General features: G+C 41.6%; 2 protein-coding genes across 5 annotated transcripts; one reads left to right on the top strand and one right to left on the bottom strand.

Moving 5' to 3' along the window:
- Window positions 1-1,013: 1,013 nt before the first annotated feature.
- LOC134351932 (small ribosomal subunit protein uS5-like) lies at window positions 1,014-19,946 on the bottom strand. The gene is made up of 8 exons (XM_063058866.1): window positions 19,928-19,946; window positions 10,368-10,505; window positions 10,172-10,261; window positions 9,969-10,076; window positions 9,701-9,874; window positions 3,054-3,186; window positions 1,692-1,781; window positions 1,014-1,399 (listed from the first exon to the last, which is right to left on the bottom strand). Exons 2-8 carry the CDS (start codon window positions 10,500-10,502, stop codon window positions 1,389-1,391), a joined length of 741 nt encoding a protein of 246 aa, XP_062914936.1. The 5' UTR covers window positions 10,503-10,505; window positions 19,928-19,946; the 3' UTR covers window positions 1,014-1,388.
- On the top strand, window positions 19,194-24,624 carry LOC134351933 (uncharacterized). Of its 4 annotated transcripts, none has more exons than XM_063058867.1 (3): window positions 19,194-19,310; window positions 19,893-20,431; window positions 22,287-24,624. In XM_063058867.1, exon 3 carries the CDS (start codon window positions 22,557-22,559, stop codon window positions 23,283-23,285), a length of 729 nt encoding a protein of 242 aa, XP_062914937.1. In that variant the 5' UTR covers window positions 19,194-19,310; window positions 19,893-20,431; window positions 22,287-22,556; the 3' UTR covers window positions 23,286-24,624. The 4 variants fall into 4 exon arrangements, with proteins under 4 accessions (XP_062914937.1, XP_062914940.1, XP_062914938.1 ...); XM_063058868.1 differs by having other exon boundaries at window positions 19,246-19,310; window positions 20,121-20,431; XM_063058870.1 differs by lacking the exon at window positions 19,893-20,431 and having other exon boundaries at window positions 19,240-19,310.
- Window positions 24,625-27,475: the final 2,851 nt, after the last annotated feature.

Raw genomic sequence — 27,475 nt, 5'->3', positions numbered from 1 at the left:
CTGCTGGTTTTCTGACTAATGTGGGAAGGAATGATTGCACTTTGTCTTGATGTTCCCTTTGTCCCTCTGTTCTGACTTTTTTTAATAATATAAAGAACTACTACTCATAGTCTGAGAAAAGGTGTTTGTTGAGGTGTCAGGTGTTTCAGATATAAATTGAGTGTTGCTTGACCATAATGTTTCTGATCATTTTCTGCTTAATTTCAGATATTGGGCACATGAAGGTTTTTTTGCTTTGCACTAATGCAATGGAATGCTTGACAATCATGATGATTTTGCTATAGCTTGGGAATGAAATTAAACTTTGGTACTTGACAGTTGAAAGCCAGGTGCCTAAATCTGTTATTAGATCATGCAGAGCTGGGGTGATGGAATAAATGGACTTCAGCCTCTGGAGTGCCTGTTGGATCCCTTTCCAAGCGTTCTAAACTTGTCAAATCACAAGTTTTATCGGTAATATCTTAAGTATTGATTCTCGAACAAGAATGTGAGATACAGATGTTCGGAAGTAGTGCTATAACACTTTAGAGCACCAGAGTCTTTTAGAGCTAATCATTGTGGTACATGAAACCAGCTTTCAAAATGTAGTTGGCATATACATGCTGTTCAGAAGTAATTCAATTACAATAGACAAGAAAATTAGTGGGCAGTGTGGCTAGAAGAGCCTGCTCCACATTGTAGGTCAATAAATAATTAAATGGAGCTTCAGCGGGTTTGCAGATCAATTCTATACACTGAATTCTACATTTTGCACAGTAAAGATGAATATACATAAACCAAGGAACTTGTATGGATCATCAGGATGCTGATGCAGGGCACCTGGTCATAGATCTATTACAAAATACAACCTATAAAATTGTTTTATTAAAGTTTGCAAATTCAATAACTGCCATTCAACTAAAAGAAATATAATCACATGAAAATTGGATTTCCAACAATTTGTTTATTGATCATTACAGGATGCCTCTCTGGTGCTTCCCACTCTTCCCCCTTTTCCCAACCATAATTCCCCTTTCCACTCAGTAGAAAAAAAGACCCATATCTGAATCAGGTTTATCATCACTTGGTCTGTGGGAGGAAACCAGAGAAAACCCTTGCATTCCACAGGGAGGACAGAGACTCCTTTCACAACTCCTGATTGACACCCAACAGAGCCAAAGGGTATTATATAAAATGCAACTACATTTGATATTACCTGTATACCCATGCCATATAAAAATAATTTGGCAAGTAATTTATAACTTCCTACATACTTCATTCAAAATCTATTACATCATATCAGAACACAGTAACACAAGATCAGTTCTTTCATAAATGCTTATGTTGCTTGAACAACTGCAGACTGGGACCTCTGAACAGACACATGGGTGTGAGTTTTGGCCAGGTGATCAGTGAACTTCTAAAAAGGAAAAACAAATATTTGAAAGCTGGCAATGCTGACCAATGAAACAGATACCAACACTAAATACAAATGAAAGTGTATTACCTAGAAGTTAATTAAAAATGTAATTTATTATGCATGGTTCAATTTAGTACTGACATTGAAAAGTTAATGACTGAATTTTTTAAAAATTGCAAATCATTTTATTTTTATAATCATGTTCAGTTTAAGTCAATAATACTAAAACAAACTCGTGACTTTATACACATATCAGAACCTCTCAAAGGTCTTTATAGATGACTTTGGTTACCTGGTAAGGAGCCTTGGTAAATACAGTCTCTTTCCAAAGATCTGGGGTTAGATAGCTGTAAGTCAGAGATGGTATCCAAGGTAGCTTTAGCTGTAAATAAGCAAAACAAATTAGGCCAATTCAGTTAGTTTCAAAAATGAAACTTGAAATTCAGTGTTCACCTTTTAAAAAAAACATTTTTTTTCCATTTCCCTCTCTCACTATTACAGACCAGCAGCTTAAATTATGTAGAACTAAGACACACAAAAAATATTTTATACTGAGCATAACTAAGTGATAAAGTCACATAATTTATAATGGTTTCCAACTACTACTAACATTGGTGCCAGTAAACAAATAATTTAGCAGAATTCCTGTTGTTTGCTTGAATTTCATATTGTTCTACCTTCAAACAATTACAACTCCAACACCAAGTGATTCACAACTTTTTCCACAAAAGTTACACATAAAAATAAACAGAAATGCTATTGCCAAGATCAGGATTCTGACTTGCCAAAGTTGCCCGGTGTAGCTGTACAGCCGCTGGCTGAGGTGTAGCAATCATCAGTACCAGCCATCTGGAGTAGTTTCTTGGGTACCAGTGCTGAGACTACAGGCAACTGGGTTATGAACGGCCAATTTACGGCTGACTCATACTTATGAACGGACTGCCATAAAGCCTATTATATTAAAAATTTTAGTTAAATACAATGGTTCGTAACAACGAATGCACGCACTACTTTGTGATGCTCATGAAGACAATGTGTGGCTTCAGCAGTTCGTTGGCCTGAGGAAGGAGAAAGCCATCTGCTATTTTAAGTCAGATCATGTTGCCGTTAACACTGTGTTGAGTGTGTAACTTTGATTTGGCTTCATTTTTTCTCTTATTTACACTTGTGACCATGCTTCCAAAGCGTAAATCCGATGCAAGTGCTGGTGATGCAAAGAACAGGAAAACGATCACAATTGAAAATAAAGTGGAAATAATAAAGCGATCGGAAAGAGGTGAAACGCCATCGGTCATTGGAAAAGCATCAGGCTACAGTCGGTCAACGATCGGAACAATTTTAAAGGATAAACTGTTGATAGCATCTGAGGAAGAAGACTGGGACCTAAAAACTCCAGAACTGAAAAAGTTTTTGATAGCTGAAGCCTTTCGTCTCATTGAAGCAGGGATGGCAAAGTTAGAGGAGCAAGATCCTAATACAGAAAGGTTCACCAAAGTTTACCGTACAGTTACCAAGGGCCTCAGCTGCTACAAGGCCATTTATGATGAGAAAAAGAAAAGCTCTGCATGGAATGATAAAATACATACTATATACTAAGACAAACATTTGACTAACTGACGCTAATTAAGAACTGTATGTACCTGTTCCGACTTACCTACAAACTCGACAAAGACAGACTTAGAAACAGATCTCGTTCGTAACCCAGGGACTGCCTGTACACCAGTACCACATGGGGCAGGGATCAGGCGAACCAAAATTGAACCACATCGGCCTGTCACCTGTATAGACTACATTTAACAAGTAACATTTTATTTTCAAAATGTAAATGGAACACTAAATTTTTGTTTTTAAAAACACTAAACTCTAACACTTAATTTTACAAGATACTCAATGAAAAATTGACAGTTCACATTTTAGTCAATTCTCAATGACAAAAACAGAAAACATTTTTATAGTGCAAAATTCTTGTTCAAGTTAGTGGGCTCCAGGAGATTTTATGCAGCATTGTGTAAAACTAAGTCTAATATCACAAACAAAAATTCGACTGAACTGCAGAGAGCAAGATTGCTCCAAGTGACCCTGCTCAGTACTAGCATCTTTGGCTTTGACATCAGTGATGCTGAAGAGTTTAATTGAGACCTGTCACACTTTGCAAATAAATGCAAGATCAGAATAGGGTTCATCAAACAATCTGAAGAACTCAGCAGCATTGGTGGGCAAAAAGAATTGTCAATGTTTCAGGTCAAAGTTGTACATGAGCAGAATCAAGTTTATAACCCAAAACATCAACAATTCCTCCCCAACCCCCATAGATGCTGCTCAACCCACTAAGTTCTTCCAGCAGATAGTTTATTGCCACAGATTCAGCATCTGCAGTCCCTTGTGTTCCTTCAGAAACAGTTTAGTCCGATTAATGATCTAGAGCAGTGGTTCCCAAAACAGGTGATGACACATCCCTGGGGGAGGTGGGAGCTTCTAAGAAGCCAATAAAAATTAAGGGGGTGGTGAGTGTGTGCTTGGTAGCAAGGGAGCAACTGAAGAATTACAGGCTTAATTTAAGAAGTGAATGACTTTAATATATTTGATCTTCAGTGCTTCTATTGATTACAATGAACGTGCAATCACCCAATCTCCTGCTAACCCACCATTCTCTTAAGACTTTGGTCAAAACACTTTACAGTTAAAAAAGGTGTATATGACAAATAAACTCTTATTCAGGGATGAAGATGGCAGAGCTTGTCATCGAAACATTGATTATAATCAATAGCTGCCTCCGGCTGGAAGCCCAAGAAGAGTTTATTCGCATTATAGTTGAAAAGCAAAGCGACTTTTCAGTATTTGGCATATCACGAGAAACCTGGACTGAAGAGATTAGATTAGATTATGAGGACACTCAGTCCTCGTTTATTGTCATTTAGAAATGCATGCATTAAAAAATGATACAATGTTCCTCCAGAAAGATATCACAGAAACACAGGACAAACCAAGACTAAAACTGACAAAACCACATAATTATAACATATAGTTACAACAGTGCAAAGCAATACCGTAATTTGATAAAGAGCAGACCATGGGCACAGTAAAAAAAAGTCTCAAGTCCCGATAGCCCCATCATCTCACGCAGACAGTAGAAGGGAGAAACTCTCCCTGCCATGAACCTCCAAGCGCCGCAAACTTGCTGATGCATTGGAAGCACCCAACCACAGCCGACTCTGAGTCTGTCCGAAAACTTCGAGCTTCCGACACCGAGCACCGAGCACCATCTCTGCCGAACGCTTCGAACCAGTCCTGGCCGCCAAGCAACAAGCAAAGCCGAGGACTTGGGGCCGTCCCCTCCAGAGATTCTGGATCACACAGTAGCAGCGGCAGCGAAACAGGCATTTCAGAAGTTTCACCAGATGTTCCTCTGTGCTCTCACGTCTGTCTCCATCAAATCAGAATTGTGCATGGCATCATACTTGTCAGATAACAGATATCATTCAGCAGAGTGGCCGCTGCAAGCTGCGTTGCGCCGCCATCTTCTCCTCCCAACCTCCCGAGATCTGTCTTTTTCCAGGCCCAGCCTATGCTTTCTATCTGTTCACTACTGTAGTACAGTACAATATTTGAGGTTCCTTAAGCTGTCATAGCAGAGGGGGGAGATAAACTACTAAATGTTTCCAATGTAATGTATCTTAAATAGCCTCTGATAACCTAGTCCAGTTCCCGGCCTTCATGTGTGGCTTAGCTACTAAGCTTGGCGGAAGCGTTCCTACTGAAGGGGCAAAGGCAGGCTACTAGTGTCTTAAAAACAGTCACTCTGGGCAGATAGAGCTCGTCAGCCATGGTTGGTAGCTCATCTAGAAGGAAAACACAGAGCTCAAACCACTGCTACCTTGCATGTATATCCACTTAGATTTTTTAGATTAGATTAGATTATGAGGACACGCAGTCCTCTTTTATTGTCATTTAGTAATGCATGCATTAAGAAATGATACAATGTTCCTCCAGTATGATATCACAGAAACACAAGACAAACCAAGACTAAAAAAACTGACAAAAACCATGTAATTATAACATATAGTTACAACAGTGCAAAGCAATACCATAATTTGAGAAACTCTCCCTGCCATGAACCTCCAGCACCGCAAACTTGCCGATGCAGCACCCTGGAAGCACCCAACCACAGCCGACTCTTGAGTCCGTCCAAAAACTTCGAGCCTTCGATACTGAGCACCAAGCGCTTCGACCCCAGCCCTGGCAACAGGCAATAGGCAAAGCCGAGGATTTGGGGCCTTCCCCTCTGGAGATTCTTGATCACACAGTAGCAGTGGCAGTGAAGCAGGCATTTCAGATGTTTCTCTAGATGTTCCTCCGTGCTTGTCATGTCTGTCTCCATCAAATCAGGATTGTGCATGGTACAAATACCGATATTATTTCGGAGCGGCCGCACAGGCTGTGTCGCGCCACCATCTTCTACTCCCCCTCCTTACTTATGGTAAAAGTTTTGGGAATATATTCCAAGGAAAATCTGAGGCAGTCCTGCGTTGAGTTTAATGCCAATTGGCAACTCCTACATCGCTGCTGGTGCCAAACTGTATGGGTCTCTGCATTCCATTGGATTCATCAGCTTGCTCGCCAGATCATACTGCCCTGGCTTGGGTTATCGAATATAGATAGCTAGGATTTCTATGGTTGACCTTGACTAGCAGAGGCACCAGAACAAATTGATTTGATTATTTGTCACTACTTTGAATTTTCTTTCACTGTATCATAAATAAAAATATTTTATAGTATTTACATGATGTCCAGAAAGGGAGAAGAAAACACTGGGGATGTGGTCTGGGAGCAAGGAGCCGGCAACCCAAAAAGATCTGGGAACCACTGATCTAGAGGAAGAGAAAGAACCTTGGCTGAACTGTTTTAAATTGCTGGTTTATCAAATATATTGAGGCTCTCGGAGTGAGGAAAAGGAAGCATGGTATGACAATTTGAGAAGCTTTCATAATTACAGTATCTTGTCAACAGAACTGAAAGTCCCATTCACTATACCTTTTTACAAGTAGCCCAAAGACATAGGAGCAGATGAAGCCATTCAGCCCATCAATTCTACTTCACCATTCCATAATGGCTGATTTACTATCCCTTTCAACGCCATTCTCTGCCTTTCCTCGTAACCTTTGATGCTCTGACCACCAAGAACCTATCAATCACTACTTTAAATATACTCAATGACTTGGCCTCCACAGCTGTCTGTGGCATAGCATTCCACCAATTCACCACCCTCTGGCTATAGAAATCCTCTTCTGCATCCTTCTATTCTGATGCTCTACCCACAAGTCCTAAACTCACCCACGAGAGGAAACATGCTGTCCATATCCACTCTATCCAGGCCTTTCAATATTCTCTCGGGTTTAAACATAAGCCGTCATTCTAAACTCAAGCAAGTACAGGCCCAGAGCCAAATATTCCTCGTATATTAACCCTTTCATTCACAGAATCATTCTTGTGAACCTCTTTTGGACCCTCTCCAATGCCAACATATCTAAGGAGCCCAAAACTGCCCACAGTATTCCAAGTGCTATCTCATTAATGTCTTATAAAACCTCAGCATCGCATCCCTGCTCTTATATTCTAGTCCTCTGAAAATGGATGTTAACATTGCATTTGCCTTCCTTACCACTAACTCAACCTGCAAGTGAATCCTGTATGAGAACTTTCAAGTCCTTTTGAACCTGATTTTTGAATTTTCTCCCCATTTTATGCCTTTATTCCTTCTGCCAATGTGCATGACTATACACTTCTCTGCACAATATTCCATCTACCACTTCTTTTCCCAATCTCCCTATCTGCTTGTCCTTCTGCTTCCTCAACAATCCATGTATCATCTGCAAACTTGGCCACAAAGCCATCAATTCCATCTAAATCATTGAAATACAAGGTAAAAAGTGCTCCCAATATTGACCCCTGTGGAACACTAATCTTCTGCAGCAAACCAGAATAGGCCCCTTTGTTTTATCTCTTTGGCTCCTGCCAGTCAGCCAATCTTCTATCCATGCTCGTATCTTTCCTATAACACCATGTCAAAGGCCTTCTGAAAATCTAAGCAAGCAACATCTACAGACTCTCCTTTGTCTACCGTGCCTGTTATTTCCTCAAAGAATTCCAACAGATTTGTCAGACAAGATTTCCCCTCAAGGAAACCATGCTGACTTTCGCATGTTATATGCCTTCGAGTACCCCAAAATCCCATCCCTAATAATGAACTTCAACATCTTCCCAACCACTGAAGTCAGGCTAACTGGCCTCTAATTTCCTTTCTTCTGCCTAGCTCCCTTCTTAGAGTGGAGTGACATTTACAACTTTCCAGTCCTTTGGAAACATACCAGAATCTAGTGCTTCTTGAAAGATCATTAATAATCCCTCCAAAACCTCTTTAAGAACCATGGGGTGTAGTCCATATAGTCCAGGTGACTTACCTACTTACAGACCTTTCAAGCTTTCCAAATACCTTCTCCTTAGTAATAGCAACTACACTGTTGCGCCCCGACACTCGGATTTCTCACATACTGCTTTTGTCTTCCATAGTGAAGACTGACACAGAGTACTTAAATTAATCTGCCATTTCTTTGTCCCCCATTACTACTTCTCCAGCATCATTTTCTAGCAATCCAATATGCACTGTTGCCTTTTATCCTTTATATATTTTTTATATAAAAAAAACTTTTGGTATCCTCTTTTGATATTATTGACTAGCTTACCTTTATATTTCTTGTTTTCTCTTAGTTGCATTTTGTTGCATTTTCAAAAGCCTCCTAATCTTCTAAGTTCCCACTAATTTTTGCTATATTACATGCTGTCTCATATGCTTTTATGCTGTCTTTGACTTCCCTTGTCAGCCATGGTGTTCTTCCTCCCTTAGGATACTTCTTCATCTTTAGGATGTATCCTGTGGCTTCCAAATTGCCTCCAGAAACTCCACCCATCATTCCTTAATGTCCCCTTCCAAACAAATTTAGCAAACTCCGCTATCATGCCTCTGCAATGCTTTTTATTCCATTGAAGCATTAACTGTAGCTTCTCCCTTTCAAACTGCAGGATGAATTCTATCATATTATAATCACTGACTCCTAAAGGTTGCTTTACCTTAAGCTTCCTAATCAAATCTAACTCATTACACAACACCCAATCTAGAATCACTTTTTCCCTGATGGACTTGACCATAAACTGCTCTAGTGTCAGCATATAGAATACTTCAAGCCATATAGAAAGTACATTTGATTGGAAAGACACAGTTGTCATTACTTTGGATGCGAGTTCCTACATTTTACAGCAGGCTTGAGATATTGCCTGCATTTTGTTTACCACTGCCACATGGCAACTAGCATTTGGGATAAGCAGATGAATAAATGGCTAAGAAACATTGTGACACTGGCATTCATACTGGCACAGGCAGAAAGTGCACCACAAAAACAGGTTTCGCATAAATCGGACTCAATTTGGTGCAATTCGCACCAGGGCCACAGCAAGACAGATACTGTTTGAAAACATGCAACCTCTACAGACTAAGAATCATTGTCAGAAGTCAGCGCCTTTTATGTTTAGGACCAATGCAGGTGAACAGCCAGAGAGTGACACACCAGAAATAAAACCACAAAATAATCCTGTCAGGCTGCATGTGTGGCAAGAGCAAAAAGGTTAACATTTCAGGGAAAAGTTCCTTCATCGGAACAGACTGCAGAAGGCAACCACTAAGGAACTGAAAAGGGCAGAAAAAGTCCATTTTAAAATGGACTTTTAACATGCGTACACATTAAAATATTGGCAGGGACTGAATCAAAAAAAGCTAGAAATGCTGGCCTTTCTACCCAAAGACCTGGCATTAAACAAAGTTATGCAAAGTTTTGTTCAGACTACAATGAAAATGGTGAGCAATATGCCTGTAATATAGCGTGCAAAAGATACAATGGCTTTGGACAGAGGGCTATATAAAAATAATATGCAGGTAACACTGCTTAAAATTACATTATAATACATGTCATGTCAATTATCTTTCCATACCAGAGTATCATTCCTTTTCTCTGTCCTAAAGGGAGAAAGTACATGCAACTCTCTTAATGGTAGAACAGCCACTTGGATCCATACATACCCCTTTATTAACCCTTATACATACACTTAATGCAGCCAAAATTCCAAACAATTGTCTGAATTAATTATTTATGTTGTGTCAGGTATTTGCTATATCACTGTCTTCACAGAACCACAAATATAACTGAAACCTTACCACATTAAATGAAGAATTAAATCAGTACGTGAACTTGCCTTGCAAGGTACAGTGTGTGGTTTTCCAATTTTGTTACCCCAATAACCACGTCGTACAGGAATGATAGATAGTTTTGCCAGAATGATAGCTCCTCGAATGGCAGTGGCTACTTCTTTTGAACATTTGACACCCAATCCAACATGGCCATTATAATCTCCAATAGCAACAAAAGCCTGAAAATTTTTAAATGGAAATTTAAAATTTACTTCTCAAATAAGTAACATAATTCACTTTGTACAATAGTAATCTAGAGACAAAAGCCCTGACCTTGAACCTTGTGCGCTGGCCAGCACGGGTTTGCTTCTGCACAGGCATGATCTTGAGAACTTCATCCTTCAAGGCTGAATCCAGGAAGAAGTCAATGATTTCAGACTCCTATACAAAAACAAGCTTTAAACTCAGGACAATGTTTCACATGAGTAATTATAAAAATGTGTCATAGTAAGAATATGAAATTGTCAGGACTTCACCTTAATAGAAAGGGAGAAAAGGTAAATTTCTTCCAGAGTCTTGATCTTCACATCTTTTACCATGCGCCCAAGCTTTGTTACTGGTACCCACTGCGGAGATGTAAGGAACACATTTCAGAACTAACCCCACAACAAGTTTGTGCATGTACACAAAAAAAGTCAAGAATTATTTCATTTACTCAATTGTGAATCTTACTTCTTTATCTTCAGCTTTACCACCATGTGCACCCCGGCCTCGACCACGACCCCTACCGCGGCCTCGACCACGCCCACGGCCGCCAGAACCAAACCCACCACGAAATCCTCCTCTACCACCGGCGTCGTCCGCCATTTGCTGTAAAGCAAAAAATAAATCAGTGTGTAGTAGCAACACATTCAGATTTCAAAAGCAGAGTAAAATCTACATTCTAGACAGATCTAAATCAATAATTACCCACGGTAATAAACCAATTAATATGCATCATCACATAAATAAAATTGTTCTAGTATAGCATTCCCTGATTTTATTATAAATCACATCCTGGTACCTCTCTATCAAATCATCACCACTATTACAAAACTCTGGTTACTATTCCTTCTTTTTTATGTTTCTCACTAAAGAAACAGATTCAAAACTTCCAGACTCTAAGGGAGTGTCTCTATGGTTGGTGTACAGTAAAAAAATACAAAGGGTTAGAATTTTTAGTCACCAATGGATGTAGTACTGGCCTACTATTAATGGACCTCAAAGATTTTAATGAAATCACTTTAAAAACCATTTGCCTGTGTCACTATTCTATCATAGCAGTGCTGGCGCCAGAGGTTTCTTCTTGCTGGTGCTACGGAGGGGCTGAATTATTCAGTGATGGTGCTGAGGGATGCACTGTATGGTAATATGTATTCGCAAGGCCAGATGCGCGGCATTAAAAAGTCAGTTTCAAGTGTTATGTGCCTACTATAAATGCCTCTGTTGATTCACAAGCAACTGCAATTGATAGATCTAATAAAGAAGTGAACTGTTACAGTGTCAACAGCATCAGCGGCAACCTGGGCTACACGGAGCATAAACAAAAAAAAACAAACAGAGCATCCGAGCAACAGCGGACAACATGAATCACGCACCAATCCCGCAATCAGCCTCAAATGCGTGCTTATCAACTGAAAAACACAACACAAACCCACTGCTATTTGCATTACATAGACAGCAATGCCAAAAGATACACAGTTATTAAAGTCAAATAAGGCAAGCAACAGATGCAAGGCTTTTCCAGGAGTTGGTCAAATCGTACTCTGACCATGCAATACCTCAATTAATTCGGCTACTGAATTTAAAACAAAAATCAACAGAATCACCGCTTGGAAGTCTAAGCAAAACCAGTAGGCTTAATAGCAGTAAACGTAATATTTTAGGATTTGCAGAAAACATAAGGACTATGGGGTATCCAACACAAAATAATAATAATAATCAGCATTAGTCTTGGCCCAAATTTTTTTAAAAAATCAACTGCACTCACCATTAATGTTTTCAGAGAAGCGCAATCCGTCTGTTGTTGCGATTGGTGGTGAAAGCATCAATGATTTTCTGGATGTCAAGTGCCTTGGTCCTCCGGCTGTTTATGGCCAACACGGCCAACTGGCTGTTCTGAGCATCGCCGCTGCTATTCCTTAAGTAGTTTTTGACGCGTCTGAGGCAAGAGAAACTCCGTTCGCATGAGGTAGATGTAACAGGCAGAGTCAATGATATGCAGATTAGTTTGTATAAATCTATAAATGCATCATGGTAGGGTCTCATTAGAGCTAGAAATTCCACTGTGTCATTCACTGTCTGTCCTTGCTTTTGTTTTATTTCCAGCAGACGCCGAACCTGATGTAGCTCTGCAGTCAGGTTCACTTCAGTCACTCCACAGTATTGGGCCATTGGCCAAGGACAATTCATGTCTAGGGAGAACTTGTGCTTGGGACTCAATGCTGAGACTCCAGTCAGAACACTCCCAGTCTCAACTGAGAACCGTCTTTTCATTTCAGTCAGAAGTCTGTCTATAACTTGATAGAAACAGTGGTTGCGAAGGTCATCAGAGGATGTGACAGGTGTGCGTTCAGTCTGGGCCTCAATACCAAAATCACGTAGGCGGCGGGGTGGCTGGGCCTGTCTCCTTTCATATGTTCTGCTCTGTATACCGGCCTTGACGCACAGGTCCCTAGCTCTTGACTGAATTTCACTCCATGATTCCTCTCCCCATTTTGCTGAGAGTGCATCGATAACAGACTGAGCCAAGTCCACAGCGGATGAAATTTCCAAACTGGGAAATTGTAGCTGGTTTGACATGAACTTGGTGACTCGGAATAAATCCTCAAACAGAGTGAGAAGTAAAGCAAACTGCTTGTCAATCAGTCCATTTACAACTCTGGCCTCCGTTTTCCTCCGTGCATTTGGTTGACCCATAATATCTGGTAGTGTAGCTAGATTAGCAGGGAGTGATTTCCTTATAGCCCACAAAGCTGTATACTGTCATGCCCAGTGTGTATCTGACAATTTCTTCAACTCCACAGGTTGATTCCAGTTCTCTCTGTTTCTTCATGAAAAGATCGTGGGCAACAGAGTTTGAAAAGAAGTTGTAAAGCAGCTGCACAGTTTCAAAAAACTCACCCGCTTGTGGTACATTGCTCAAAACATCCACTAAAACAAGGTTAAGTCTGTGAGCATGGCAGTGTATATATAATGCCTGCGGGATGCGGGACCTCTTTCCTGAACCTCTCTTGTACCCCGTTATTGCACCCGGATATCACTGCTGCCCCGTCATAACACTGACCTATACACGCGTTCTTATCAATAACACACTGGGCGAGTGTCTGTTCAATGCTTTTAAGAAGCGACTCTGCGTCCAACCCTTCTGCTGGAGTGAAGTGCACAAATTCTTCAAGCACTGTTTTGTTATTCAAATACCGCACCACCACTGATATTTGCTGCTTTTTACTCAAGTCTTTACTTTCATCCACCATGATGGCAAAATATCCAGCCTGCTTGATTTCTGCACTTATTTGACGTCTGACCATATCTGCCATAATGCCCATAATTTCATTTTGGATATCGTGATGGGTGTTTTTTGCATTTCCAGGATTGTCCTCTTTTTTTTAGCTACAGTCTTATCAAATTTCCCAATTACACTGAGCAACTCAACAAAGTTTCCCCTATTGCCAGATCCATCATTCTCCCGGTGTCCTCGCTGGGCAATACCTTGGCACGCAGTATAGTGTAGAGACTCAATCACTGCTCTCATATACTCACGATTTTCTTGGACAATCTTTGCATGTCCTTAATCAAGCACATTTCCCAATCTTGAACCGTCTTGTTTTCTCAATCTGAATTCGGCCCGTGCCTCCATAGCAAACTTATGAGCTGCACTTACATGGTGGGTTTTGAAAACTGTTGTAGCTTTCTGCCAGTTGCGATAACTGGTGACAGTGAAGGTAGACTCAGAATGGAACCCATGTCCTCCACGCAGGAAATGCCTGCATGCGAAGCAGAATGTAGCATCTTTTGTGATTGAATATTCCAGCCAGGAGTACAGGTCAAACCAGCCACTCATACTCCTTTGCTGATTGCCAAACTGTTGCGAAGGGTACTTTTTCAATGCTGGCCGACAGGGTCCTTCCTCAGACTGCTGGCTAACATCGCCAACAGTATTCCCACTCGCACTAAGAGCAGCTTCATCCATGTTCTCTTCCGAATTCCGCTCCATTTCTTGTTCCTCTACTTCGCCCTCACACTCCTTCGATGAACTGCTGTCGTCCTCATCCCAACTTACTTCCTTCTGCATGTCACTTTCAATTAAGACAGGCTCAGGCTGAGACACCACTGATTCCTCTGGATGAGGTCGTTTTCTGACTAAAAATCGATCCATTTTTCACACTGGCCAAAATAATGCACGTGCCAAGCCCACGCTTGCTTGTAAAAGCACAACGTGCGCATGTGGCGTCCGTTAGTCTCGCGAGACCACGGATCTGCGCCTGGATGTATACGATCAATCTCTCGTGTGAGTGAGTGAGTGACATCACCACCTTAAGTGATCTTAGATCAGCTTAACTGATCTGAGGACAGCAATGGCAAGACATTGACAACGAACGAATAAGCAGAAGTGTAGAGTGGATCTGACAGAGTTTATAACTTTATTGCTGCGTGGGTGCTATGGTAATTGGGGGCGCTGTTTCACTAGATCAATTGGAGAAACAAGCTGTATTCAAAACTATACAGAGAAAGCAAAGCAGCTGCAGTTAATTTCTTGGTGGTGCTATGGTGGTGCTATTGCAATTTCTGCTGAGGCTATAGCCCCAGCTAGCACCACCTTAGCGCCGCCCCTGTATCATAGACAACAGCAGCCAATTTACTCACTGAAAATTTACCCACTCATTACAATAAATACACAGCCAAGCTGATTGCTCCATCAATTATCACGGAGGGATAAACATCGAGCACGACACCAATACCAATTCCACCTGTAATCACTGCACTTTGTACTCAAACACGCTGTTGTATATTTAAACAAAATTAGACAACCCGTTGACCCGTTGGGGCAGCCTTTGAGAGAAAGGTAGTGCAGTCTGATGTGATGTGCTCTGGAAATTAAAGAAGAAAAACTCAGTTTATTAAAGAAGAAAGACGCGTAGCAAGACAAATATAGCTCCTCCTTGTTTAATGAAGGACACTTTTGATGACAACATTTCTGGTTGATCTGCCACCCTTCAAGAGTACTTGAACGTTTTCATTTCTTTTTCCCCGGCTTAAAGCTACATACAGCTGACCATGCTGGAATAGCGGTTTCTCCAGATAAATCAACACATTCTCCATGGTTTGGCCTTGGGCCTTATGTATGGTCATGGCAAAGCATGACTGTATCGGGAACTGGCTCCATTGAAGAGGGACATCTTCCCCTTCTGATAAACTGAGAGTAATTCTTGGGATCATGACAATGTCATTTTTGAACGCACCAATGTTTATCTTTGATACAATGAGATTGTCGTGCAGTTCTTCCACCATCATTCGCATTCCATTGCAAAGCCTTGGTGGATCCAAGTTCTTCATTGAAATGATGGGAGATCCCCTCTTCAATTCCAGTTTATGTGGTGACAATCCAGGTAGTTCGACTGAATCAAGGAGCTCTGTTGGAAAATGAGTGGCGTTAGCTCCTTCACTTACAGCATTGAAGGAACAGTATTCTTTCATGATTCCAAGGAAGCGTCTAATGCACGTGAAGCTTATTTTTTGCATCATTTCTTTGAGAGGAACCAAGATTGAATTCCTCGTGAACAGTTCTGCAGGATTGTCGAATGTCGGAAAGATGAAATTAATGCGTTCTTCCATAGTTTTTGCTGGCAGAATCATATCTTCAGATAATTCGATTTTATCGTTTTCATTTTCTCAATGTTGTCTTTTCCAACATCCAATAAGAACTCAGAATATCATCCTTCTCCCTCACTCAATCGCATGTTTCTCTTCAATTGAAACTTCATGAAGCTTCTCCATAAGTAGGATTTTTTTATGCATGAATTCTCCACATCAGCATCATTTCCGCATTTCACAACTGCTAGAAGCTGATGGAAATTGCCACAGCAAATGGTTAAAATACCCCCGAAGGCTTCATTCTTGCCGCATACATCACGTAGAGTCCTCCATGGCTTCGAAGCCCTCCCTGCTAATCATGGGGCTCTCATCCCAGACAATAAGCTTGCATTTTGGAGTAAATTTGCAGTATTGGTGTTTTTATCAATGTTACAAAGGGCATCTTCATTGACTTTGAGGGGTATTTTGAATCTTGAATGCACTGTCCTACCACCAGGCATCAATGTTGCTGCAATACCTGATGATGCTACAGCAATAGCAACACCTCCATCTCCCCTAATTTAGCGAGGATCAAGTTGATGATAAATGTCTTGCCCGTTCCTCCTGGTGCATTAGTGAAAATCATTGAAGAGAGATTCCTTTCCATGCGGTCGCACACATATTCATATACTTCTCTTTGCTCATTATTCAATAGGGTACTCTTTGCCGCATATTCTCGAGTTGATCTTTCCTTTTCTCCTCTGTCTCTTCCTCTCTCCTCCTTCTCTGCCTGTTTTTGTCATTCTGGAGAAGCGCAGCCCTTTCATCCTTCGTCTCTTCATCACTTCTACCATTTGTTCTTCCTCTCTGATCCTGGAGTCGTGCGGCCCTGGCCTGATCCGATTCTTGTTCTCTCCTCCTTCCATGCCCCTTGTCATTTTGGAGACATGCATGCCTCTCCTCCTCTGTCTCTTCTTCTCCTCTCATCTTTTTTGTCCTGACTCTTTGAACCTGGAGTTGTGCGGCCCTGGCTTCATCTGATTGTCTTCATCTGACTCCCTCTCCATGCTGCTTCCCGAAGACGTTTGGCATAATCTCTTGACCATAATGTCCCCCTTCTCTTTCCACGCGGCATAATTAGGCTGTCCATATTTTTTTTACCCTAATGCTTGATAGAAGATAAGAAGCAGTTAACACCAAAGTCTCCAGGATGCTGATTTTTCCTGATGATGTGGTTGGCACTCTCCTAAGTAGACACGATAGCCCTGCCCTTTTGGTGCGGTTGGCATCGCTGCTGTGAGCATCATGAGGTGCTGCTGAGGCTGGCCTTGCGCATGCATCGTGGTGTTGTGTCGCGGTTTCCATGAAGGGTGGAATCAGCTCGGGTTGTGGAAAGCGGGGCCTGTTGATTGATGAGTGAGCAATTTTATATGAATATATAACCCTGAACTTCGCATGCATTCTGTAAGTTAGTGCATTTTAAGTCGATTTAGTCAAAAAAATGCTGCTGTAATGCACCATTTGGGCTAATTGGAGGTCACAAACAGACAAACAGAGCATGAGAATTTTAGTAGTACATAGATGCTAACAACTGCAAAAGCATAAAGCTTCTTCTCATCACAGTTCCTGAATATGTTAATAAAGGCGTGGACGTGGATGTGAAGTTGATTCAAGTGAAATCAAATATTTTACAGCTTAATTTCCTTTGATGCATCTTTCTACTGAAGCCTAGCCGCATGTGAATAGCTCAGACTCTCTTCATAAGCCTTAAGTGAAATTTGATTCCCTTTAAGATAGATAGATAGATATACTTTATTAATCCTGAGGGAAATTTGGTTTCGTTACAGCTGCACCAACCAAGAATAGAGCGTAAATATAGCAATACAAAAAAACCCCAACAATCAAACAACAAAATGCAAACTATGCCAGATGGAAAATAAGTCCAGGACCAGTCTATTTGGCTCAGGGTGTCTGACCCTCCACGGGAGGAGCTGCTCGTTCGATGGCCACGGGCAGGAACGACCTCCCGTGCTGCCAAGTGTTGTATCACGGTGGAATGTGGCCGAAGTCCAACAGTAAAAAGTTCAATATCTAGTCTGCAAACACGTTCCTCAATCATAATATGCCCCAGATTGCACCATCTGTTGTTAGCCAGAACAATAAGCACCCAACTCCTTTATGCTTACTGCTCTCAGTGCAGGGCTGGGAACTGTTTTTCACACAAGAAAACAGATACAATTCACTATTGTACGGAAATAAACGTGGTTGCTAGTCCAGTCTGGCTCTTGGCCTAATTGGGGTATAGAAGCCCCAGAACTCAGCCAGTATTAAATTCTTTGCCAATGATTAGATTCGCATCGGGCACAAAAAAGGCTGACAAAATAAGCTTTATTAATTGGAGAAGGGTGCTTCCCGGCCTGAAGGGCAGATGGCTGGGATGTGCCAGGGATTATCGAGGATCCCCCAACAACCTACTTATGTGATAATTTTCCACAGAAGGGCGAACTCTGGCGCACGTCTATGAAAGCTTCCAAGATTATCTGGCCCAAACGGAGCAGAAGGGATGTGAAGGCACAGACTGAGCATGGAGCAATTCATCGGCCTTAAACAAGCTTCCTTTTTTAAAGCAAGGGGCTTCCCTTCCTCCACCATCAACTCTGCCCTCAAATGCACATCTCCCATTTCACGCACATCTGCTCTCACCCCATCCTCCTGCCACCCCACTAGGAATAGGGTTCCCCTTGTCTTCACCTACCACCCCACCAGCCTCTGTGTCCAACATATAATTCTCCATAACTTCTGCCACCTCCAACGGGATCCCACCACTAAGCACATCTTTCCCTCCCCCCCACTTTCCGTAGGGATCGCTCCCTACGCAAATCCCTTGTTCATTCGTCCCCCCATCCCTTCCCACTGATCTACCTCCTCGCACTTATCCTTGCAAGCGGAACAAGTGCTACACCTGCCCTTACACTTCCTCCCTTACCACCATTGAGGGCCCCAGACAGTCCTTCCAGGTGAGGCAACACTTCACCTGTGAGTCGGCTGGGGTGATATACTGCGTCCGGTGCTCCCGATGTGGCCTTCTATATATTGGCGAGACCCGATGTAGACTGGAAGACCGCTTTGCTGAACACCTACGCTCTGTCCGCCAGAGAAAGCAGGATCTCCCACTGGCCACACATTTTAATTCCACATCCCATTCCCATTCTGATATGTTAATCCATGGCCTCCTCTACTGTCGAGATGAAGCCACACTCAGGTTGGAGGAACACCACCTTATATTCCGTCTGGGTAGCCTCCAACCTGATGGCATGAACATTGATTTCTCTAACTTCTGTTAATGCCCCTCCTCCCCTTCTTACCCCATCCCTAATTTATTACTTATTTATATTTTTCTTTCAGTGTCCCTCTCACAATAACTCCTTGCCTGTTCTCCATCTTTGTCTGTTGCTCCCCTTCCCCTTTCTTTCTCCCTAGGCCTCCTGTCCCATGACCCTCTCCCTTCTCCAGCTTGTATCCCTTTTGTCAATCTACTTTCCAGCTCTTAGCTTCAACCCTCCCCCTCCTGTCTTCTATCATTTCAGATCTCCCCCTCCCACTTTCAAATCTCTTTCCCTCTCTTCTTTCAGTTAGTCCTGACGAAGGGTCGCAACCCAAAACGATGACTGTATGCTATAGATGCTGCCTGGCCTGCTGCATTCACCAGCATTTTGTGTGTGTTGCCTGTATTGATGTGTTATTCAGTGTTGGGGTGGGTAACGAGGTGTGGTGACGACGCTGTAGTGGTATAAATCGGTAGCTCGGCGGTGCTGCGGCCTTTTGTGTCGCAGTCTAAGGAAGGTGAGGTAAATGTCTGATAATTCACGGTATAAAACTACAAATTGTAGTGGTTTTGCAGCAGTGCACCTCATTGTCGAAAACGCTTATTTGCAGTATCAGGTGTAGCGCATACAAACATGTTTAACATGTTAGACTATAAAATAGATGGTGCAGAACGATATTGACGAGCAGTTCAAAATTTGATGGTGGGGGAGAATTTTTTCAAGGTTACAATGTGAGTGTGTGCACCTGTTGAGCTTTAATTAAAAAATCAGTTCTGTTCATTATCTAAATGAAATGGCGCAGGGACGGGGAAGCCAGGGCGCATGCGCCGAAAGTGGCGCATTGCACCCCAGCGATATAACAATATAAAAGTAAGCCAACTCCTGCAAAAGTCAACCAAAAACCGATTTGTAGAAAAAAACTGTAACAGGAATTCAAGTAGCTTAGAGCTAGAAATGGGTTTTACTGAGAATAAATCTAAAATTTAGCAATTATTTTTAGCGATTTAATTATTTTGTGCACATCTTTTGGCGAATGCTATCTGTTTTCACATTAATCTGTTTTCAGTTTTAAAAAAAAATGTTCAATGAATCAAACCAGGAAAGAAGAACTTTCGTTCTCCAGTCGTTCCATACCTATTCAATACACGTTTGATACTGTACTTGCTTGATCCTGAGGCGCCAGGTGTCTGCACCAGCGGAGCGTCGCAGGTTTTCGCCGGTCAGTTTACAATTGACACTCGTGCGTTGCGGAGTTGTGCTTTGTTCGTCCTTTGTGAACATTTGCACTTTTATACTCTTTGGAATTAAGCCTTGTTTTTACATTCAGTTACCCATCACAGTGCAAAAGAAAATGAGCAAAAGAAAATCAGGAAGTGATCGTAAGCGTGAATACAATAAACAGTGGAAAAATCAGTTCTTATTTATAGCGGGTCCGTCAGGAAAACCGTTGTGCATTGTTTGTGAAAACACTTTCACACAATAGAAGACATGATCTTAATAGACACTATAAAACACAACATCAGACTGAAATAGAAGGAAAACTGAAGCTAGTGCTTGGGTCTGAATTACGGAAAGAATATGTGATTTAGAAAAAGGAAATCAAAAGAAGACAAAATATTTGTTAAAAGTCTCATTAAGGTAAGTAATGTTTATCTTTTTATATAAAATCAATATATGTAAAAATGTGCTAAATATGTCTATATTAACATTTTTACAAGAATTGAATGGGGGTACAAGAGTTGTATGGCGCATCTGAACTCGTGCGTGAAAAAATTAATGCATGGAATGTAAAAGGTTGGTTACCCTTGGTTTAAAGGTACAGATATTGTTCTGAACTACAAAATAGTGCAGCACAAAACGAAGTCATCTCCATGAACTTCGGAAATCTAATAGTGTGTGTGTGGGGGGGGAGTGCGATTGTTTCTAATTGTTGAGTGTGGGCCTCTCCCCGATGGTAGAAATGAGAAGAGGACACATCCCCAATGATGAGGGTCCTTAATGATCGATACCACCACCTTGAGCAGCAACCTGTTGGAAGAGCGATAAAGGATCTTGACCTGAAAGGTTGTTGGGTTTTTTTTCTCCCAGGCATTCTGCATGAACTGCTGAGTTCTTCCAGCAAATTCCTGCTCCAGATTTCAGCATTTTGATTTAATATAAAGTACATTAAATGGAGTGCTATCATTTGGTACCTCCCACCTGGTGTTGATACCTTTTTACAAGCTACTGTGTATGTGGATACTTCAAATTTTGGGTTGATATCAGCAGTGACTAAAAGGACAATAAGCAGTGTTTCATGGTGCTGTCATTGTTTAGTCGAGTGGCTTGCCAGTTTGAGTGTGGCATACTCTGAAAGTTACCAACAGCATTATCTACCAATGAAGGGCCTCGGCCTGAAACGTCAACTGTACCTCTTCCTAGAGATGCTGCCTGGTCTGCTGCGTTCACCAGCAACTTTGATGTGTGTTGCTTGAATTTCCAGCATCTGCAGAATTCCTGTTGTTTGCGTTATCAACGTTTGACTATTCATTTCCATAGATCCTGCCTTACTGGAGCTCCTCCAGTATTTTGTGTGTTGCTTTGGATTTCCAGCAAATGCAGACTTTCTTGTGTTTCTTTATGCACCCAAACCTCAAACTTAATATTAACCCCCTCCCACATTTCTCAACCATCCCACCTCTTTCTGGATATTATAAATGTGTTCCTGTTCTCTCTTCATTTCTTTGTTTTATCCACTTTTTTAATTTCACTTTAAATGGTTTTCATTTCTCCTTTGCTAATTTATATGCTTGCTTCGTTTTCTCCACGCCTTTGTAGTTTTACCCAGTATGTTAATGCAAACTGTGTTCTCTGTTCCAGAGGTGTGACTCTTCACACCACCTGCATTACTGCCACTAGTGTTGACCTTATTGCACTGTCCCACACCAGGTTAGATTATCTGTTCACCTTTAAAATGCAATTGTTATTTCCACACTTGAAAAAAATTCACAATTTTCCAACTTGTGCTTTGTTTCTTGCTGCCCTATTCATAGCTTCTGTGCTCTTTCTAACTGCACCTGTTAATTTGACTGGGTGGTCTCTTGGAATTTCAAAGACCTGAGCCTTGCACTATTAGAAACAAGGGTCTATTGTCCTTCCATCCTCTGTAACTTTATTTTCCCTTCCCAGAGTCATGTTAACTCTGTTCTGATTTTCCTTGACCTGTTGAGCACTTCTGTTGCACTTTTTTATTCAGCAGTTTAAATTGGTTTATTGTAATGTTTGATGTTGGAGGCTATCTATACAGGCAAGTCCATGGCATAATTACCTTAAATTAGTACAAGGGAAAAGCAATAATAGTACTGATTAGTGTTGCGATTACAGAGTGCAGTGCAGGTAAATAAAGTGCAAGGTTATAAGGTCATTTGAACACTGGATTCTAAGGTCTGATTAATTGTTAAATTGTAATTTGAAGAGAAGTACTTACCTGATATTTTTTTCATTCTTGTTACAGGTCTGAAGTTTAATGGATTGAAGTGTGCTCATTGTTTTCACAGGAGCATCATCACACTCAGTGGCCACTTTGTTAGGTACAGTGGGATGCAAGTTTGGGCACCCCAAGAGATCTGAGCTCTCAGATAACTTTTACCAAAGGTCTCAGACCTTTATTAGCTTGTTAGGGCTATGGCTTTTCACAGTCATCGTTAGGAAAGGCCAGGTGATGCAAATTTCATGCGTTATAAAAACCCTGACTCCTTAAACGTTGTCCCGACAATCAGCAGCCATGGGCTCCTCTAAGCAGCTGCCTAGTGCTCTGAAAATTAAAATGATTGATGCTCACAAAGCAGGAGAAGGCTATAAGAAGATAGCAAAGCGTTTTCAAGTAGCCGTTTCCTCAGTTCGTAATGTAATTAAGAAATGGCAGTTTACAGGAACGGTGGAGGTCAAGTTGAGGTCTGGAAGACCAAGAAAATTTTCCGAGAGAACTGTTCGTAGGATTGCTAGAAAGGCAAATCACAACCCCCATTTTACTGCAGTAGACCTTCGTACCCTGACTCCTCAAACCTTGTCCCAACAATCAGCAGCCATGGGCTCCTCTAAGCAGCTGCCTAGCACTCTGAAAATTAACATGATTGATGCCCACAAAGCAGGAGAAGGCTATAAGAAGATAGCAAAGCGTTTTCAGGTAGCCGTTTCTTCAGTTCGTAATGTAATTAAGAAATGGCAGTTAACAGGAACGGTGGAGGTCAAGTTGAGGTCTGGGAGACCAAGAAAACTTTCCGAGAGAACTGTTCGTATTATTGCTAGAAAGGCAAATGAAAACCCCCGATTGACTGCAAAAGACCTTCAGGAAGATTTAGCAGACTCTGGAGTGGTGGTGCACTGTTCTACTGTGCAGCGACACCTGCACAAATATGACTCAGTGAAGAGTCATCAGAAGAAAACCTTTCCTGTGTCCTCACCACAAAATTCAGTGTCAGAAGTTTGCAAAGGAACATCTAAACAAGCCTGATGCATTTTGGAAACAAGTCCCGTGGACTGAAGAAGTTAAAGTAGAACTTTTTGGCCACAATGTGCAAAGGTATGTTTGGAGAAAAAAGGGTGCAGAATTTCATGAAAAGAACACCTCTCCAACTGTAAGCACAGGAGTGGATCGATCATGCTTTGGGCTTGTGTTGCAGCCAGTGGCATGGGGAACATTTCACTGGTAGAGGGAAGAATGAATTCAATTAAATACCAGCAAATTCTGGAAGCAAACATCACACCATCTTAAAAAAGCTGAAGATGAAAAGAGGATGGCTTCTGCAACAGGATAATGATCCTAAACACACCTCAAAATCCACAATGGACTACCTCAAGAGGCAAGTTGAAGATTTTGCCATGGCCCTCTCAGTCCCCCAGCCTAAACGTCATCAGAAATCTGTGGAAAGACTTCAAAAGAGCAGTGCATGCAAGATAGCCCAAGAATCTCACAGAACTAGAATCCTTTTGCAAAGGAGACTGGGCAAAACTCCCCCAAACAAGAATTGAAAGACTCTTAGCTGGCTACAGAAGGCATTTACAAGCTGTGATACTTGCTAAAGGGGGTGTTACTAAGTACTGACCATGCAGGGTGCCCAAACTTTTGCTTCGGGCCCTTTTTCTTTTTTGTTATTTTGAAACTGAAAGATGAAAATAAAAAAGTAATCTTGCTTAAAATATTAGAGAAATGTGTCATCTTTAACTTTATGCCTTTTGGAAATCAGGTCATCTTTTACTCGCTTAGCTATTCACAGTAACAGAAATTTTGACCAGGGGTGCCCAAACTTTTGCATGCCATTGTACATCTTTTAATGGTCAACAGGTACAATTCTGACCAAACGGCAGCGTGGAGAAGAAATGTGATCTAAGTGACTGAACGTAGAATGATTATTGGGGCCAGGCTGAGTGGTCTGAGCATCTCAAAAACTGCTGATCTCCTGGGGTTTTCACGCACTACAGTCTCTAGAGTTTATAAAGAGTGGTGTGAAAAGCAGAAAACCTCCTTTGAGCGGCAGTTCTGTGGGTGAAAATGCCTTGTTAATGAGGTCTGGAGATTGGCCAGACTAGTTCAAGCGGATGTAAAGGCAACAGTAACTCAAATAGCTGTTACAACAGTGATGTGCAGAAGGGATCCCTGAACATGCAACACACTGAATCTTGAAGTGGATGGGTTACAGCATCAGAAGACTACACTGGGTTCCACACCTGAGTGGATATTGAAACAGTATATTTACCATTCCTGAATTGTATAATGCTCTTAAAACTAAATTAGAGACTTGTACTGAGATTAGATGAAATATGTTAGCTGTTAGAAGTGAAATAAAACAATAGTGGACATATTGAATAGCTTGATGTTTTTGTCATTATTCTTTCAATTGAGCACTATCTTTTGACCACATTAGAAAATGACCTTGAATTAATACTTTCATTGCTGCTTCTCTTTCCGGTTTTCTGACTAATGTGGGAAGGAATGATTGCACTTTGTCTTAATGATCCCTTTGTTGCTTTGTTCTGACAAACTTTTTTAATATATAAAGAACTGTTCATAATCTGAGGAAAGGTGTTTGTCGAGATGTCAGGTGTTTCAGATATAAATTGAGTGTTGCTTGACCATAATGTTTCTGATCATTTTCTGCTTCATTTCAAATATTGGGCACATGAAGGTTTTTTTGCTTTGCACTAATGCAATGGAATGCTTGACAATCACGATGATTTTGCTATAGCTTGGGAATGAAATAAAACTTTGGTACTTGACAGTTGAAAGCCAGGTGCCTAAATCTGTTATTAGATCATGCAGAGCTGGGGTGATGGAATAAATGGACTTCAGCCTCTGAAGTGCCTGTTGGATCCCTTTCCAAGTGTTCTAAACTTGCCAAACCACAAGTTTTATTGGCAATATCCTAAGTATCGACTCTCAAGCAAGAATGTAGGGATACAGATGTTCAGAAGTAGTGCTATAACACTTTAGAACACCAGGGACTTGGAGCTAATCATTATGGTACATGAAACCAGCTTTAAATGTAGTTGGCATCTACATGCTGTTCAGAAGTAATTCAATCACAATAGACAAGAGAAAATCTGTGGATGCTGAAAACCCAAGCAACACACACAAAGCTGGAGGAACTCAGCAGGTCAGGCAGCATCTATGGAAGAGTACTGTTGACGTTTTGGGCTGAGACTGTTCTGGAGGAGAAAGCTGAGGAGTTATTAAAGGGTGGGGGGGGGGTTGCAGAGAAAAACAGGATGATAGGTGAAAGATGGAGGGGGGTGAAGTAAAAAGCTGGGAAGTTGATTGGTGATCATGCCTGCCTGTTTGTTGGCAACATGGCTGTCACACAATTTCCCTATGCTACATTGATGACTGCATTGCTGCAACTTACAGCATCTATGTGGAACTTAATTGACTTCATCCACTTCGCCTCCAATTTCCACCCTGCCCTCAAATTTACCAGGTCCATTTCTAATAGCTCCCTCCCCTTTCTCAATCTGTCTGCCTGCAGATAGCTTATCTAGTGATGTCTATTGTAAACCCATGGACTCACAGCTACCTGGACTATACCTCCCACCATTTCAGTTGTTTAAAAACACCATCCCCTTATCTCAATTCCTCTGTCCCCACAACTGCTCTTAGGATGAGGCTTTTCATTCCAGAATGAAGATGTCCTTCAAAAAAGGGGACTTCCCTTCCTCCACTATCAATGCTGCTCTCAACCATGTCTCTTCCATTTAATGCACGTCTGCTCTCCCCATCCTCCCACCACCCTACAAGGGATAGGCTTCCTCTTGTCCTCGCCTACCACCCCACAATCCTCCACATCCAGCACATAGTTGTCCACAACTGCCATCTCCAATGGGATTCCACCATCAAGCACATCTTTCCCTCTTCCTCCCTCCACCCCTCCACTTTCTGATTTCCACAATTCCCTGGTCTGTTCATCCCTCTGCACTGATCTTGGCTCCTCGCAAGGACAAGAGCTACACCACCTCCCTCACTACCATTCGGGGCCCCAAACAGGTCCTCGTAAGCTGACCTGTGAGTGTTGGGGTTATGTACAGTGTCTGGTGCTAGTGGTGTGGCTGGTACATCAGTGAGCCAATGTAGATTGGGAAACTGCTTTGCAAGCACCAATGCTGCATCCACCAGAAAATAGTGGGATCTGCAACTGGCCATCCATTTTACTTCCACTTCCATTTCAATATGTCCATCCATGGCCTCTTCCACTGTTGTGATAAGGCCACACTCCAGTTGTAGGAACAACACCTTGTATTCTGTCTGGGTAGCTTCCAACCTGATGGCATGAGCATCGATTTCGAGCTTCTGGTAATGCTCCCCCCCCTTACCACTCCCCGTCCCCTTTTTCCTTTCTTTATCTCCTTGCCTGCCCAATTGCTTCCCTCCGGTGCTCCTCCCCTTTTCTATCTTCCATGGCCTCTGTCCTGTCAGATTTCCCCTTCTCCAGCCCTGTATCTCTTTCATCAATCAACTTCCCAGTTGTTTACTTCACCCCTCCCCCTCCCAGTTTCACCTATCACCTTGTTTCTCACCACCTTTTAACGCTACTCGTCTTTTTCTCCAGTTCTAAAAGATCTTGGCCTGAAATGTCAACTGCACTCTCTTCCATAGATGTCCTGGCCTGCTGAGTTACTCCAACATCTTGTGTGTTCCTGTGAAGCAACTCCTTGGTAGCTAAAAAAGTAAATTGACTTGATTATTGAATATTTTAATAGCTAATTCAATTCTCAAAGACCAAAGTACAAATTTTCACCTTATTGCATTCACTCGTGTCCACTTGTGATTAGTGTTTATTTGGGTTGAAATATGATTGAAAAAAATGTTCAGTACACTTGAAATATTTAATTGCAGAAAAGAATTATAAATTTAGTATAACATGCCTGTACCAACAGTGAAAGCTCCTAATTGAAAAGGATGGCAGAGGCAGGAAGAGATCAGAGCATCACTTGGACCATGTAGACTGTAACTGGACCACAAAGGTTACTTTTGTTGGATAATGAAACTAATCAAGTTCAAACAAGGAGGAAGAAATTGCCTGGTCACAAGACTAACCTATTTGCTTTACTGTTAGGTTTAGCTTGCTTTAGTAAAAATGAACTAGTTTACAAATTATAGCCAGATTTGGAAAGATTGATCCTGACACCAATAAAATGCATCAGATTAAAGGT

This window comes from Mobula hypostoma, chromosome 9, assembly GCF_963921235.1.
Source record: "Mobula hypostoma chromosome 9, sMobHyp1.1, whole genome shotgun sequence".
Classification (NCBI taxonomy): domain Eukaryota; kingdom Metazoa; phylum Chordata; class Chondrichthyes; order Myliobatiformes; family Myliobatidae; genus Mobula; species Mobula hypostoma.
This window is presented reverse-complemented; position numbering and strand designations above follow the sequence as displayed.